The sequence below is a fragment of the Labeo rohita genome, chromosome 3, assembly GCF_022985175.1.
Source record: "Labeo rohita strain BAU-BD-2019 chromosome 3, IGBB_LRoh.1.0, whole genome shotgun sequence".
NCBI classification, from domain to species: Eukaryota; Metazoa; Chordata; class Actinopteri; order Cypriniformes; family Cyprinidae; genus Labeo; species Labeo rohita.
Window position 1 is genome coordinate 24,064,670 of NC_066871.1, and position 16,756 is coordinate 24,081,425.

The 16,756-nt window shown below is 35.9% G+C and overlaps 1 protein-coding gene across 3 annotated transcripts in view; it reads right to left on the reverse strand.

Annotated features, from left to right (window-relative positions):
* The window catches only part of znf385c (zinc finger protein 385C), a 118,319-nt gene extending 110,537 nt beyond the window's left edge, over positions 1 to 7,782 (reverse strand). The window contains exon 1 of one of the 3 annotated variants that reach the window (XM_051097965.1): positions 7,566 to 7,782. In XM_051097965.1, the coding sequence (XP_050953922.1) occupies positions 7,566 to 7,614 (49 nt within the window). In that variant the 5' untranslated portion in view covers positions 7,615 to 7,782. The remainder of the gene's footprint in view (positions 1 to 7,565) is intronic. The other 2 variants (XM_051097947.1, XM_051097955.1) reach the window with 2 other exon arrangements.
* Positions 7,783 to 16,756: the final 8,974 nt, after the last annotated feature.

Here is a 16,756-nt window from a genome sequence, read left to right on the forward strand (position 1 = left end):
CGTGACGCAGCACAACAATCTGAATCAATCAGAACCTATTTTTAACATTCATTATCTTGAGGTGGATTTTTAATATCTTACTGGAAGCACAGCAACTGAACATGCAGTCACAAATAAAAAGGAAACAACTGCTTGTTATGGCTGGTTAGGACAAAAAAAAAAACCCACATATATGACCCTGGACCACAAAACCAATCTTAAGTCGCACAGGTATATTTATAGCAATAGCCAACAATACACTGTATGGGTCAAAATTAGGGATTTTTCCTTTATGCCAAAAATCATTAGGATATTAATTAAAGATCATGTTCCATGAAGATATTTTGTATATTTCCTACCGTAAATATCTTAAAACTTAATTTTTGATTAGTAATATGCATTGCTAAGAACTTCATTTGGACAACTTCAAAGGTGATTTTCTCAATATTTTGATTTTTTGCACTCTTGCAGTCCAGATTTTCAAATAGTTGCATCTCGACCAAATATTGTCCTATCCTAACAAACCATACATCAATGAAAAGCTTATGTATAAATGATGTATAAATCTCAATTTCAACACATCACATATGTCACACCTAGTTAAGACATACTGTCACATGTCTCTCAGCTCATTTAAATAGCCCAGGCTGTCCAATAAAATGCCTGCTTAAAATTCTCAGTTTAGCTGGGCAAACAGCTGAGTATATTTATTGATGCTATTTGAAATGCTGCGGGAAAACAGAGATGTAAAAACTGCATCTTTAAACAAAACAAATCTGAAAGTTTGAATGACACAACAGCACATTATTAAAAATTAAATTATTAAAATATATTCCTTTACTTTTGGAGTGTTCTATACTTTTGTTTTTCCTCTTAAAAGTACATATTTAAAGTTTGTCCAGTTTCTTTAAACCAAAAACTGTCTAGGCAAATTTGTAACCTTTTTCCTGACCTAGTGAGGGTGAGAATTAAATCACCCATTTTGACTACTGTCTATAGTGCATTAAAACTCGAACTACCTTTCTGCTCACGTTTATGCTTGAAACTTGGCAACACACACTACAAATATGGTTGCCTCTTATGATGAATTGCTTACATTGTTCCTATTTTATTTGTCGCTTTGGATAAAAAAGTCTGTCAAATGACTAAACATAAAATGTAAAAAATGAATTTGTGTTGTTTGTGCTGTAAACCTACATTTGTATTCCAAATATTTCATTCACTCGCTTTGTTTCTCACCTCTTGTCTCACTCGGTCACCGGCTCACTCACTGCCATGAAAATAGAATGATTGAAGAGGCAATGAATGATTAAGAGAGTGTGATGAGAGAGAGAAAATCCTATATTTAAAAGCAAAGCATTCTGCCCAACAGTTTACATTCCAGTGGAGCTATTATGCAACAGGTGTCATCACCCTCATGCCCTTCAAAGCTTAGAAACACATCCACACAACTAAACACACATACACATACTATTGCTCTATAGTCGAAGCTCTTATTAGTCCCTCTTATTAGTGTGTAAGTAGAAATGGAAGCTTACGTGTTAATTCTACCAGGAAGACTGTAACACTAGTTACAGCACATCAGTCATTCATCCTCTGTCAATCATGTTGTAGTTTCCATTTTTAAAGATCCTCAAACAAACTATCATTTCACTGCTGTCAATGGACAATTTGCATTCACTCGACACCAACATGAGTCCTGCTGGTATAATGTAACAATCCAAACCTAACCCAATAACATTTTTAATTTTCTTAAAAGATAATATTACATAAAACGTAAAAAATACACAAGTTCTTGAAAGTTTTTAGCCTTTTACTTAAAGGACAGTTTACTAAAAGTTTCTTATCTTATCAGTATAAATGGAGAACTGGGTTTAAAAATAAATGGATAAATAGTAAACACTCCTTCTTTTGTTCATTTATGCCTTAAAACTCTTTGTTTCATGGTCTCTTCCATTCACTTTTGCCAAAAAACAACATCAGACACAGGAAGTGCACTGTAATTAGAAGTTGAATGGGTTTAGAAAGAGGACTTCATTCATAGATATCACATTCAACACCGTTTTCATACCTACTGAGAAGGTAAATACTCATGCAGTGATACTGGCAACTTTCCCAGAGTAGATGTTGGACTAAAAAAAACTGGTGTAAACCGGATTATTAATCTTTGCTCAATCAAACAAGCTAACAAAAACAGTAAAAAGACTCTTTGTACTTATAAGCATGAATATATGTCTTAAGTTGATTGATAATGTTCATTACTGGATATATGCCGACCGATATTTAATACAGTATTTAATTGCCCTAGTAAAAAGTAATATATTTAAAATACAATTATTTCATACTTAATATAGTTCAAATCTATTAACATATTAACTAACTTATCACTCAAGACATACGGATATAAAAATTATAATTAAACTTTATTGGGAATACTACCTGTGCACAATGTACAATACACACAACTCACCCTAACGACATCCTAGGCGTATATGACTTCCTTCTTTCCTTCTTTCAGACGAATTCAATCAGAGTTCTATTAAAAAATTTCCTGGCTCTTTCAAGCTTTATCATGGCAATAGGTGGGTGTTTCTCCTCAGCAGGTCAAAACAAGTGCAATAAAGGGCATCCATCCATAATAGAAAGTGCTAATAAAAACATGGCCCCTGGGGGTGAATAAAAGTAGGCTGTAGCGAATCAATGTGTTTTTGTAGGAAAAATATCCATATTTAAAACACACTAATCACTTTAATCTAGCTTGAACTCACTGTTGTAAACGGAAGCCGGTCTGGCCAGATGACGTAGGATGTCAGCGTTGCGAATGCACCTGTGAGTCTTGTGAAAACCAACGTTTGTTTACAAGAGCAAAGGAAGCATGGCATCCGCCCAGAGCTGCTTCCGTGTCCAACAGTGAGCGCAAGCTAGAATAAAGTGATTATTGCATTTTAAATATGGATATTTTTTTTACAAAAATGCATTGATTTCGCTACAGGATGCCTTTATTCACCCCTCATAGCTGTGTGAGCCGTGTGACCTGTTGAAGAGAAACACCCACCTATTGCCATTATAAAGAGCCAGTACATTTTTATTAATATAACTCTGATTGGATTCATCTGAAAGAAGGAAGTCATATACACCTAGGATGACTTGAGAGTGAGTAAATAATGGGCTAATTTTCATTTTTGGGTGAACTATCCCTTTAAGTACAAAATTAGTTGTTCCAGTTTAGCAGACTTTAAGTATACCGGTTTAGTGTACTAAAAGTACAATTGCAGGGTATTTTTTATTAAAGGGGTCCTATTATGCTCTTTTACAAAGTCTTGATTTTGTTTTGGGGGTGTACTAGAACATGCTTTCATGCTTGGTGGTTCATTATTTTTTAACATAATTTACATTATTACAATACATTTCTCCCAGCCTGGCACATATGGCTCGATTAGTTTCTAGTTTTCAAAAAAGCAAGTTCCGTGTACAACTGTTAGCGCAAGCTAGATTAAAGTGATTCTTATGTTTTAAATATGGATATTTTTCTTACAAAAATGCATTAAATCGATATATAAGGGAGGCCTTTATTAACCCCCCAGAGCCATGTGAGGCACTTTTTATTATGGATGGATGCATATTATTGGACTTTGGATGCCTAGTTTTGGACTGATGAGGAGAAACACCCATCTATGCCAAAGCTTGGGAGTGCCAGGATAAATTTTAATATAACTCCGATTGGATTTGTCTGCAAGAAGGAAGTCATATACACCTAAGATGCATGGAGGGTGAGTAAATAATAATAGTGTTGGGTCCTGTCATCAGCCTGCGAGATCACCAATACATGATTACTATGCTAATGTATTTAATTATTTACATACTTATTTTCATTGCCCGAAACCAGCTCCAGCATAAGGCTAAAAGCAGCCTAACATTATCACAGAACATCATCACTGATTAGCCTAGCTTATGGTAGTGCACGTTTATGCATTTTAAAAAACACTTGCGTTATAAGTAAAGCTATCTACACTGTATGATGAATAAATCTTTTACCACACACTGCACACGTCTGCGGCACATTACGGCTCCGACGTGGCAAACGGAGTAGCATGTGTTTCGACCCCCTGTACTGCACACGTCTGCGGTGTGTTAAAGCTCTGAAGCGGCCACTTTAGTCAATGCTTGTGTTTATACCCGCCATGCTGCGGCTCGTTGAAGTGGTTCTCCGCACTGAATCGCTAAAGTTAAGCTAATCCCCCCCCTCGTCCCTACCCTCCCTCCAACAATTTGAATTCCCGTGGGCGGGATTTCATTTAATGATATTCTAATAGACCGCGTTGTGACATCATTGCATGCAGAAAACAAACGTTGTAGTCCAAACTAAATATCTTTGAAATTTGAAATCTTTTTTATGCCCGAACATACACACCACACACTGACTAAAGTTCAACAAGTGAAAAAGCATAATAGCACCCCTTTAAGTACATAAATATGTGAATGTATTTGTATACTTGGCATGAAATAATTATATTTAAAATACATTTTGGTATATTTGTTTTTCCCTAGGGTGTGCATGCTCTTTTCCCTTATTTTTATATTTTCTTTGCTGTCATTTATTTCTCAGTGAAAATAAACCTTTAAAAACACTAATAATTTAATAACTGTCAAATGTAATCTTTGGCAGTTCTGTAAATGAATATTTTCATACAGCTCATAATATAAGGTTCAATAGTGCTATAATGCATAAATTCCAAAGCATTGCAGCGTTTAGAGTAATTAATTTAGTTTTCAGTGTTTTGTGTGTAATGTTACTTTAGTAATTTAGTAAAATGTACTTTAGTAATTTAGCACTTTAATTTATTTAGACAAAACAGCACTTAAATACTAGCCATTTATATTAACATAAAAGTAACAAAAGAATGGAGGAATGAAATTTACAGTATGCTGTATGTGAGGCAAGTATATGGTTACGTGCCTTTTTCTATTAAATGGTTAGAAATTAAATGTTTTCTCTAACCAATCAACCAAACATCTGTTGTGAAAAAGAAGCCATGAAACTGTGCAATGATTTACTGTCCGCAAGTAGGAGAACGATCAGTGCAGACTGTAATATTTTTTGATGTGCAGCCCCTTTTAATATTACCTGAATGAAGATAATGATAGATGTACTGCATCTAAATCCTTTAAAAAGATTCTGCAGGCAGAATGTCTAAACATAAATAAGTATACTAATGATATATTGCCAAAATATATGAATCTGTTATCAAATCTCCAGTGTTATACACTGATATTACGAGAAAATCAAGCCTTTCCACGAGTCTGTACTGCCAAGAGAATCAACGGCTGCCTCTTCACGGTATCCTGATAGCTGGCATTCTCTACACAGCAGCACTTGTGTGGTCTGTATACCTACTGGAAATTGAACATTATAACCCCCTGCCAACAAATCAGTGCTTCTAAAAGCGTATTTGTGTTTAGTCCTATCAGTCCTACTTTATAACTGAGACAGGTAGCAAGACTGAATCTGCAGAAGAGGAGAAAGCAAAATGTGTTGCACTGCAAAAAAAGGCAGTCAACATCGTCCTGCCCAAGTTGAGCGCATTTCTTTCCGGTATGATTTATCTGTTTGCACCGCTGGACACAGCGCCTGTTCAGAACACAAGAAGAGCACAGACATCCAGTATGTCAAGACCAACATCACTCGCCGTGGAGTGGGAAAGTGGTTTGTTTAAAAAAAACGTTGAGAATCGATATAATAAAACCTTGAGAGTAAATTACACATTGATTATTTGAGTGTATATGCTCCACTTTAATGCAGAGCAAAAATCCTTAATCATCTTCTTAGTGTTCACCTTGAAGCAATGGCCTTGGGCCTATAGAATCAAGCACTTCCTCTCTTAGATCACAAAGAGGCATTCAGGAGTCATGCAGCTCGAGGAGAAGAGGTGTTTTATGTTATTTAGAGTATTGTGTTCTTCAAAAAGTCTGTGCTTGAAATAGGCCAAGCGCTGCTTTAAACTGTAAGCAGTTTCCTTCCTCACATGTAACAAAGCTATTCAAAAAACCCTTTATTTTTAACACACCCATGACAGACATTGCAATACACTTCCTATGTTTCACACATAATGAAAGGGGGAAAAACCAAGAAAATAAAGGCACTGAATACATTTTAAAAATGGTCTTCATTTGTCAATATCAGAACCGTCGGAGTGGACAAATAGACTGGCTGAGTCCATGCATCATCTCTCATATCGCCTCTAGAGACAGATGAGCATCTCTGATCCGCACACCTGCTATGCGATGCAGAACGGGCTTTCACTCTCCCACTGTGAAATGCGGAAAATTGGTGTTCAGCGATTTCAAATTATGATTAAAGATAACGAGCGAAGGAAAGGTTTGAAATGTAAAGGGGATACATTAAAGCATGGGCATCTCTCTAAAAGTGAACATTTCTAAGCCAAACTTCATCTAAATAAGATTAAATAGCAAGACTGAGAGTCATTCGGCACTCAAAAACGACAAAGATTATATTTAAATCCTGTTTTTACTCTTAGAAAGTGGACTGTGTATCTACCGGATGCCAATTCAACCCAAAATAAGAAAGAAAACATGCAAGCAACAGTTCACATTAAATGAGTGAATCAAACTTATCTCTAGGATGACCTACCCACACTTTACGTATCCTCCTAATGTATTTTTTTTAGGGGTTGAGGTAGGGTTGGGAATTAGTTTCATCTTACAACCATGTTGGTAGCACATCCTGATGGATATTTCAAACAGGACAAGAAGTGCAACTCCAGTTTTCAGCACATTTAATACAGAGCCTGATGAAATAATCATGTTGTAATTTTTAGGACAAGTCTTTAAACAGCCGGTGGGTCATCTTTTGCAAAATGACATGTACGTCAGATTTGCAGCGCAGCAAACAAACCAATATGTCACACTTAAGGACTGGAATGGAATGGAATTTGTTTGCTTTATCCTAAATGTTTTCATTAAAACACACACAAGGCAGCTAATATAGTTTAAATACAATAAACTACAATACGGTCAGAGAATTTAACATATAAAAAAACTACAGGTTATACTTTTCCAAGTTATGAAAACCCTCCCTCCATTTCCCCTTAATGTGCTTGTACTAAAATCAATGAACTGAAAAATATGATAAATGTCAAGGCACATTCATCATGACGGGGTAATACTGCTTGTCTGAAGCAATGAGCTCTCACACAGCATTTCACTGAAGTTTCATCCATTTTCAGGATGCCAGAAGAATATTGCCTGTTTTGACAGCAAAGTAAACATGACTTAGTAGCAGTGCTTCATCACAGAGCTCGGCGAAAAAGGACAAAACTGCTTTCAAATTCAAAATAATTCTTTTAACAATATCTCCCTTATACTCTATTATACACTGTTTTAACATTCTTGCAAGATAAGTTAATTACAGCCGGTATTTGATAACAGGGATATAAATCATTTCTTCGCCTGACAGCGCGTCACTCGCGCATTCAAACTTATCCTCCTTTCGGTTTGGTCAAACACCTGCCGTTTCAATCTAAACCGACAGTCATAATGGAAGTGTAGTGAATGAAAAGAGCGCTTACCGGTGCCCTTTCGTTTGCGAGTCTCTCCGTGGTCCTCTGAGCCCAACATTACTAGCGTACTTCTCGCTCTCCGGTGTTTCCGAGCTGAACTGAACTGATACTGAGCACCTCGCGTAGCTCAATGGTCACCCGTGCGTCACGAACCAGCGGCTCTCCAGCAAAGCTCGTGTCATTCACACTAACGGCGCGCCTCAAAGCTCTCTTCAGCTGAACTTTCCAGACTTTTCTTCTTTCTTAGAAACCACCGCACAATATTTGTAGTTAGTGCACTGGTATTTCTTGGTTTTCTTGAATGAAGAGGCAAAACTCCCCCCTCTTTCGTATGCACCAGTTCCATATACATTAATGTACTATATATAAAACAGGTCGACGCTTTAAGTTTAATCGTTCTTAACAGATGCTTGGCTATTATTATGGTCACCTAACCCTAGTGCTTTTTGGATGGACCATTAGACAATAATACAGCCTTAACGCGCTTGTTGGAAGAAACGTCAATTCTGAGGTCGTAAATATGTCAAAGTACTTCGCGGTCGAGGAGAACAGCGAGGGTTTGTCCACTCCATTCACTATCCTCCATGTAAAAATTACAGTATGCTTATGTTGTATTCTTAATAATTTGAGGGGAAGTTCATGTGCAGCTTCCAAAGCCGTATTGGTAATGTAATTTAGAGAGCACCTGAATTAACTTATCGGTAAACGCCGCTGGCGTCATGAAGGTCTCATTACCTGTACGATTTAAACGTCTGACTTATAAGTAAAACCAGGATCTAATATTGAGTTAATTTCAATTCGGGTGTGATCAAAGTGGTAATATAGGAGTGGGTGAGTTTAATTAGTCTGTTCATTTTCACTAGATTGTAACTGTTCCTCACACCATAGGCGGGAATTTTCCACCTTTCTCTTCCTGTAAGAGTAGTTGTGGCCATTTGTAAATTTATGTGTCTGGCTTCTGGTCTCATCCGTGTCCAGCTATTTTTAGCTGTACAAAACAGCTCGTTTTGCTGTTTGATATTGCAAACTGGTGTCATACTATATTATTTTAATATATTATCTTAATTACGAGCACATTGGTTTGTAGTGCAATCAGTTTTACTATTTATTGCATGTTGTTATTCTTCAAAAAGGAATGGTTTGTCCCATTCTCGCATAATTTGCACAGTATGATGATATTTATAAGCACATGGATGAAACACTAAGTTATGTTCTCTCTCTTTCCCTTAATACTGGTTAAACTTGAAAACCTGTGTCAAGAGTGGATTAATTGACTGCCAACAGTGTTACACAAGTATTATTGCAGCAAATTTGACCAAAGCCAGTTTAACTAAAACCTATGTTTTGTTTATGAAAATATATTTCTAAACATACCATATGGTCAGTAGTTCTAGTCTTCCATGTTGAGTGTAGGCCCAAAACACTAAAAATGTCAACTAAGGTACCTGTCAACTGTGTTACTCAGTAACGGTAACACAGTGGACAGTAGCAAACATAGACGGTATTTTATGCACATATTCCTAAAGATCACCTTTATTTATATAACACTTTATACAATATAGAGTCTCAAAGCAGCTATGTAAGGTCATGCTTGGGGTTTTGGGAAAAAGTAAAACATTTTTCTTCACATTGTCAAATTCTAAATGTACCCCTAATTACAGAATGACCCAGCGGCTAATAAACTAGAAGTCTCACCCATATGCTTACTTCTGCGTTTAAGAAAAAAGTTGGATATAGATGGGAATTATCCACCTTTTTCTTCTTGTAACAGTGGGTGTGGCCATTTGTAAATTTTATGGGTCTGGCTTCCAGGCCGCATCCGCATCCTGCTATTTTTAGCTGTACAAAACAGCTCATTTTACTGCTTGATATTGCAGATTGGTGTGTTTTACTATATTATTTGAATGTATTATCTTAATTACAAGCACACTGGTTTGTAGTGCAATCAGTTTTACTGTTTACTGCACGTTCTTCTGTTATTTCCCTATACACTGTAAAAACTATTTGTTGCGTCAACTTAAAATAATGTGTTACCTGGCTACCTTTAAAATTTTAAGTTCATTCAACTCAAAGTTCAACTTGAAATGTTAAATTGTATTATGTGACAACTTATATAATTTAGTTGATTCAGCTTAAAATTTTAACAAGCCCATTTTTTAAGTTTAACAAACCAAATTTTTAGTTTAGTCAACTCAAAAATCTAAGTTGTGACTTACAATTTAACATTTCAAGTTGACTAAACATATTTGAGTTGACTGTACTTAACATTTTAAGGCAGCAGGGTAACAAATTATTTTAAGTTGACTCAACAAATTGTGTTTTTTGTTTTTTACAGTGTAGCAGCTAATGAACCCATGGTTTGGTTAAAAAAAAACAGATCAGATGGACAAGTAAGAGTAGTAGTAAGAGTATATTGACATGCACTGTATATCTCACAACTTTCAAAACTGTTTTATGAAGTTTTTGTGTACAAAAAGTGTTTTGGAAAGATGTTTTCCCAGCTAAACATGTGACATGTTAAACAACTTTCAATCCATTGAACACAGTGAACTTTTATCTCTCACAACGGTTTCATGTTTCACAATTGTCACTTTTAAATATGAGGTTGAGTTAGCCAGATAAACATGTAAATAAATAAACAAGGCAGGACTATAAATTACGACCCATCAAATGTGTCAGTACTTCAGAATGGCACCTCCTCCTGAGCTGAGTGGTCTGTGCCAAACTTCGCTGACCGGTTGGCGGTCGTAAATTATGCTATGCATTTATTGTAAGCCCTATCAACACACCCTAATGCGCCTGGCGTCGGTATGGCAGGGTTTTCCTCAAAGCTCCCACCTCAAGGACAGCAAGATAAGCCCGAAGAGTGTGTCGATTACATGAACTATCCCCACACATCCATAAAGGGCTTCCCCTGCACCAACTGCTGCAATGAGCTGCATGTGTGCCACTGCTTTGTCCGTGTTTAATGACCACAGTTACAACAGTTTCAAACTGAGCTGCTGAAAATGACTGTTGTCATGACTGCTATAATCACCAACATGTCAATGTTGTCTTTAATTAGAATTGGGCCATTTTGTTGAGGCCTGCTAACAATGATTAATTTCTAATCTTAATATCGTGGGTGGGCCTACTCTTAAACAATGCGTTCTGAAATTGTTATTGATTGGGTAATTAACTGATCTTATCAGAGCTCATACGGCTTTCGATTTAGCTTTGCCTTTGCAGAAATAGCTGAACACATTCAGAGTAGTACAGAAACTGGATAAATCATAATCTGCAAATATACTGCCCTATTTATAAACAAATGAGAAAACACACTCACACATAAATGTATGTACATACACTATAAGAAATAAATCTGTAAAATAACATAAAAGGCAGCTCATTACTAGGATATTGTCCATTAATTTTACAGACATTTCTGTTAACCCTAAAACACAATGTGATGAAGTGGAAAAAATAAATACAGAAAATTCACTCAAAGGAATAGAGTACATTTTTTGGTACTTTTTTATGTATTTAAAAACTGAATACAGTTGATATGGATTTTGGTTTTGCCACAGGTACGTCTTTTTTGGATAGATATTTTAATGCGTTTGAACAGAGGTAGAATATCGTAGCTGGCATTTGTGTGCTCATTTACTGCTTTCAGCACATGGTTGATGGATGCTCTTGTAAACACACTTAGAGCGTCACTGATCCTTTTCTCTGCTCTGATGCTCTGATCAACCAACAGCATGCTGCCAACCAAAATAAAACCAGAGTCCCACCCCGTGGAGCCGGACGAAACGGAATACCACACCCCACCGAACTACGCACACACACTCTTTTTGTATTTCCACCCTACTGCCACCTTACTGACACATATACACACAACATACAAACACAATGTCAGCAAATTCAAAACACATCCAATCAGTCTTGGCTTTCAAACCCAATCCACAGTTTCCATTTGAATCACCTGGTTTCCATGGTAACTGGCAGTAAAGTGCACATCATGCTTTCAAACAGTAGGGACTTTCAAATTTAGAGTTGAATGGAGCCTTTTGAGGGACTGTGAAAAGATTAAATTTAATGGATTGAGGGAAAAGTGAATGAACAAGACAAAGACAATAGAAGCTGAAGTCCAACACTCTCTAGGTGTTATATTGGTCTGATATAAAAGCTGTCAGTTAAATGGTTGGAAGGAAAAGGTAAGTTCTCTTCATCACATCTAAAAGCGGTTTTCTGTGCTTTCCTCAATTTGTCGAAACTAAAGAATTGTTATATGCAAAACTAAGGCTTGTTATGTTTTCATAAACACAGGCTTAGTTGTTGCTTTTATTGTTTGTATTATTCTGTTCCATCTTTATTCTTCTTTTTAAATTTAACATTACATACTGTCAAACAAAACATAAAAATACTTATTCTATGCTGTAATAAAATATAAGCTTAGGAAAAGACTGCACTGGACAATAGTAAAATTCTGGCCTATAACATACAGGTAAGTTGATAATTGTTAACTGACCCTTCACAAGGAGTTTCACTGATCTGACCAATTATAACACTGAATCTGCCAGTTTTGTCCAACAAACAAACCAGACAGGAGAGTAGGTTGACGTCAGTTGACTTAAACTTAAAAAATGGTTTGTATTGACAACCTGATCACATGGCATCGCGTACATAATTTACGAGGTGGCGAATTCATATGATTTCCACTAAATCGTACATACAGTTCTGCCTTAGAATTTTCTATATTTCTGCATAAATACGACCAAAAAGTCCTGAAAGTTGTCAAAGAGAACCCAAACAAACAAATGAGATGAAAATATATAGTATGTCATTTATGTATTGAAAAAAACAGTCCAGTGTTAAATATTTGTGAGTTGCAAAAGTATTTGAATCTCTAGGATTAGCAGTTGATTTTAAGGTGAAATTAGAGTCCATTTGTTCAGATGTGTTATCAGTCAATAGGATGATCAGGTGACAGTGCATGCCCTGTTTTAAAGGAGAAGTCCACTTCCAAAACAAAGATTTACATATAATGTACTCACCCCTTTGTCATCCAAAATGTTCATGTCTTCCTTTCTTCAGTCGTAAAGAAATTAAGATTTTGTGGAAAACATTTCAGGATTTTTCTCCATATAATGGACTGATATGGTGCCTTGATTTTGAACAGTTTAAATGTGGCTTCAAACGATCCCAAATGCGGTTGTAAACGATCCCAGATGAGGAAGAAGGGTCTTATCTAGCAAAACGATTGGTTATTTTCATTGAAAAAAAATAGCTGCAGAAGTACCGACCCAGTCTTTGCAAAGTGAACATGCAAAGAAGATCAAACACCCTCAACAAAAAAGGTAAAACAGTGATATAGGACGATTTTGAAGTTGAGTGAGAACATGAGATGGGAGTTTTTTCGACATACCCTAACTGTCATGAACCGGAAAAAAACAGTCCAGGCAGAGTAAGACAAGACGAGCGTTTGGCATTAAAAAGAATATCAATTGTATTATTTTTATGAAAATTAGCAATCGTTTCCCTAGATAAGACCCTTCCTCCTCATCTGGGATCGTTTACAACCGCATTTGGGATTATTTGAAGCCGCATTTAAACTGCATTTTGGAAGTTCAAAATCGGGGGACCATATCAGTCCATTATATGGAGAAAAAAAGCTGAAATGTTTTCCTCAAAAAACATAATTTCTTTACGATTGAAGAAAGACATGAACATCTTGGATGACAAGCGATGAGTACATTATATTTGAAAGCTGAGACTTTGTTTCATATCTAAACCTGCTCTGTCTTGTCTGTCTGCACGTTGTCAGTTTTCTAAAGCTTACTCTTTATGTGAACATTTGATATAAGAGAAATAAAAAATATGAGATAAAAAATATAGAATATTTATACACAATTAAACATGCATAATCAACTGATACAGATTAATAACTAATTAAATTTTTTTTCCCAAATTATATATTTTGTTAGCAAGACTGATGGCTTCAAATGCTTTTAAAGTAAATAAAACAAAATTTTTGTTGAGACCACAGAAAATATATGCATCCTGTCTGGCATTCCTTCATCTTTTCCTTCCAATTTTCCTCCAGTCTTCACTCTCTTTCAATCCCATGTCATTTCTCAGCTTCCTTTTCAGAGATGTGTAATCAACGAGAGAGCAAACTGACGGAATGTTTTTTTACTGCACACCCTCCATTACATCTCTTAGAAAAAAGAGGGTTTAGAAAGAGAGAGAGAGAGACAGATGATTCATTTTCCTCATATGCTTAAAGTCACTGCCAAGGATCCCTATCCCCAGCACATGGACAGGCACACAGACAACTAACTGTTTGCTCCATTAGACCAGAATCTTTGTAAACACTTGTGCGCTTAAGGCAGTATATACTACTCAGTCCTCTCCTTCTAACTCCTTCATGTTGATCTCCATCCACTCTGTCCCATATTTATTTTGGACAATTATTTAATGCCTTTAGTTCGGTTCACTATGAACTACCTCATGAAATTATCATTACTGCATAGATAGTAATTCTATTAGGGGTATTCACATATAAAACAAAACAGCTTACTTTCTCTAAATAACATGAATTGGATACATTGCCTTACAATCAAGTCAAAACACCAAACTTTTTCAAAAATTTTAACTTTTTATTTGAACTTACTAATAATCACAGTACATTAAAGTAGTTCACTTCCAAAACAAAAATTTACAAATAATTTACTCACCCCCTTGTCATCCAAGATGTTCATGTCTTTCTTTCTTCGGTCGTAAAGAAAATATGTTTTTTGAGGAAAACATTTCAGGATTTTTCTCCATACAGTGGATTTCTATGGTGCCCTCGAGTTTGAACTTTCCAAAATGCAGTTTAAATGCAGCTTTAAAGGGTTAATTTCTAAAAATAATTTACAATTTATATACTTTTAAACCTCAAACGCTCATCTTGTCTTGCTCTGCGTGAACTCTGTGTATTCTGGTTCAAGACAGTTAGGGAATGTCGAAAAACTCCCATCTCATTTTGTCCTCCAACTTCAAAATCATCCTACATCGTTGTTTTACTTTTTTTTTTTTGTAAAGGGCATTTGATCTTCTTTGCACATTCACTTTGTAAACACCAGGTCGGTACTTCTGCCACGATGTAGGACTATTTCGAAGTTGAACTAGAAAATGAGACGGGAGTTTTTCTACATACCCTAACTGTATTGACCCAGAATACACAGAGTTCACGCAGAGCTAGACACAGCAAACATTTGAGGTTAAAAAGTATATAAATGGTCAATTTTTTTTAAATTACCAATTGTTTAGAGCCCTTTGAAGCTGCATTTAAACTGCATTTTGGAAGTTCAAACACAAAACAGTCTGTTATAAAATGTGAAGAACCAATGAAAACTTTATCTTTCAGTCACTCAGGCATGTCATTGAAACGAAACTTCAGCTATGCATTTCTAATGCTGGGATATTTATGAAGGCTATATCCAATGTTTTTAAAGGTGCAGTTTCTTTACATCCACTAATAGAACAATGTCTGAATTTGACTCAACATCTTTATCCAACAGCAGTATTAGAAGCTCTTGTGATTGATGGACAGATGAGTTCAGAACAGGACCGGTTCCAGAATCAAATCACTAAGGGTGCATCTGAAATGAGTGAAGGTGCTTGGCTCCCTCTAGCACCCCTGTAGAACCAGACCTGGTTCAGAAAACACCTCATTGATAACATACGACAATGACGCATGTTAAGGTCGAGGGGGAAATCGGAACGTCACAAGTCTCCTGATTTAAAATCCAGGTGTATCAGAGGGGGAGAAAAAGAATAATTCTGAAACTTGCAGTATGTTTTTATTGAAGAGCCCTGTTGAAAAAAACAGCATATGCTGGTTAGGTAAGTTTTGAAGCATGACATCTGGTTTGAGCTGGTTTAAGCTGGTCCTTAGTTAGTCTAAGCAACTAGCTCCTGTTTAGGAGCAGCTCATAGCATTGCAACTTTTCTGAAATGTGTAAATATGCAACTTATGTATTGTCTAGTTAAATATGCAATAATTTGTATACATTTCCAGAATAGAAATCTGGATACTGTATAAAGCCAATATTAAAAAACAAAGCAAAACATAGTTTTAAGAATAAAATGTTATGCAAATCAGGCTATAGATATGAACCTCTATTAAAAACCTCAAGAATAGAGATAATAGAATTAAACTGCAAAGTTTGATATATGTAAACCATTTGATATGTATTGTTATTGAAATATACAGATGCTTATTTAAAGATTAAGTGTAAAAATAAGCACTCAAATGTATATTTTGGATGATTTCTTTCCACTAGTCTGAAAGAAGACATGCTATGAAAGCAAAATAGCCTAACCAGTGCATGAAAAAAACAATGGTTTTGCCTGTAGTGTCTTGCCTTAAAAGTAGGAAGTCTGTGCTCCTACTGCACATAAAATGAGGTGGAAACAGATCTACACTTCTTGGTATCATGACCTAATTACACACACATTAGAGACTCTTTCAGTTTCAACTTTTCATACCACTACAAAGACTTTCTTTGGCAACACACACATGATAATAGTCACCCACTTAGGCAGGAAGTGACTGTCTGACCAACAAATTACAGTTTGTTTTGTTTTTGCGTCTACGGGTTCATCTAAAATAAAACATGTAATGGAAAATGTACATTCATTACTGAGCTAAACTCTATATATTTAATTTTTACATTTATATTTGATTTTATGCATCAATTATTTATGAAAATATAAATTATTGTTTAAAGCCTCCACCAAAAATCAATCAGAATCAAGTATAAGTTGTATAGAAAGTGACTCATCAATCACACAAATTTGATGAACAAAACTCATGTGTACATGTGTCGTGTATTAATGCTTTGATAGTGTAAATCCGTGTTTATCAATGTCAATAAAGCTTCTTTGAAACTGTAACCTGCTGGGATCCATTTCCCTGGTGTGAGAGACTGTAGGCAGTAAATACTTCAAACACATTTGACTCTGTTAATGAAGTAGATGAAGAGCATTTGTTCTGGGGAGCTGTCCTCAAGCCCAATATACTCCAGTCCATTCATTTCACTGACTGTGTGGCTCTTAATTATTTTGTATTTAATCAATAAACCATTAAGGTGTACAGAGTGTAATCGAAAGACCCTGGTCACCTTCACACCCCAATGAACGTCTCACGAATGAATATACAGGCCCCGTTC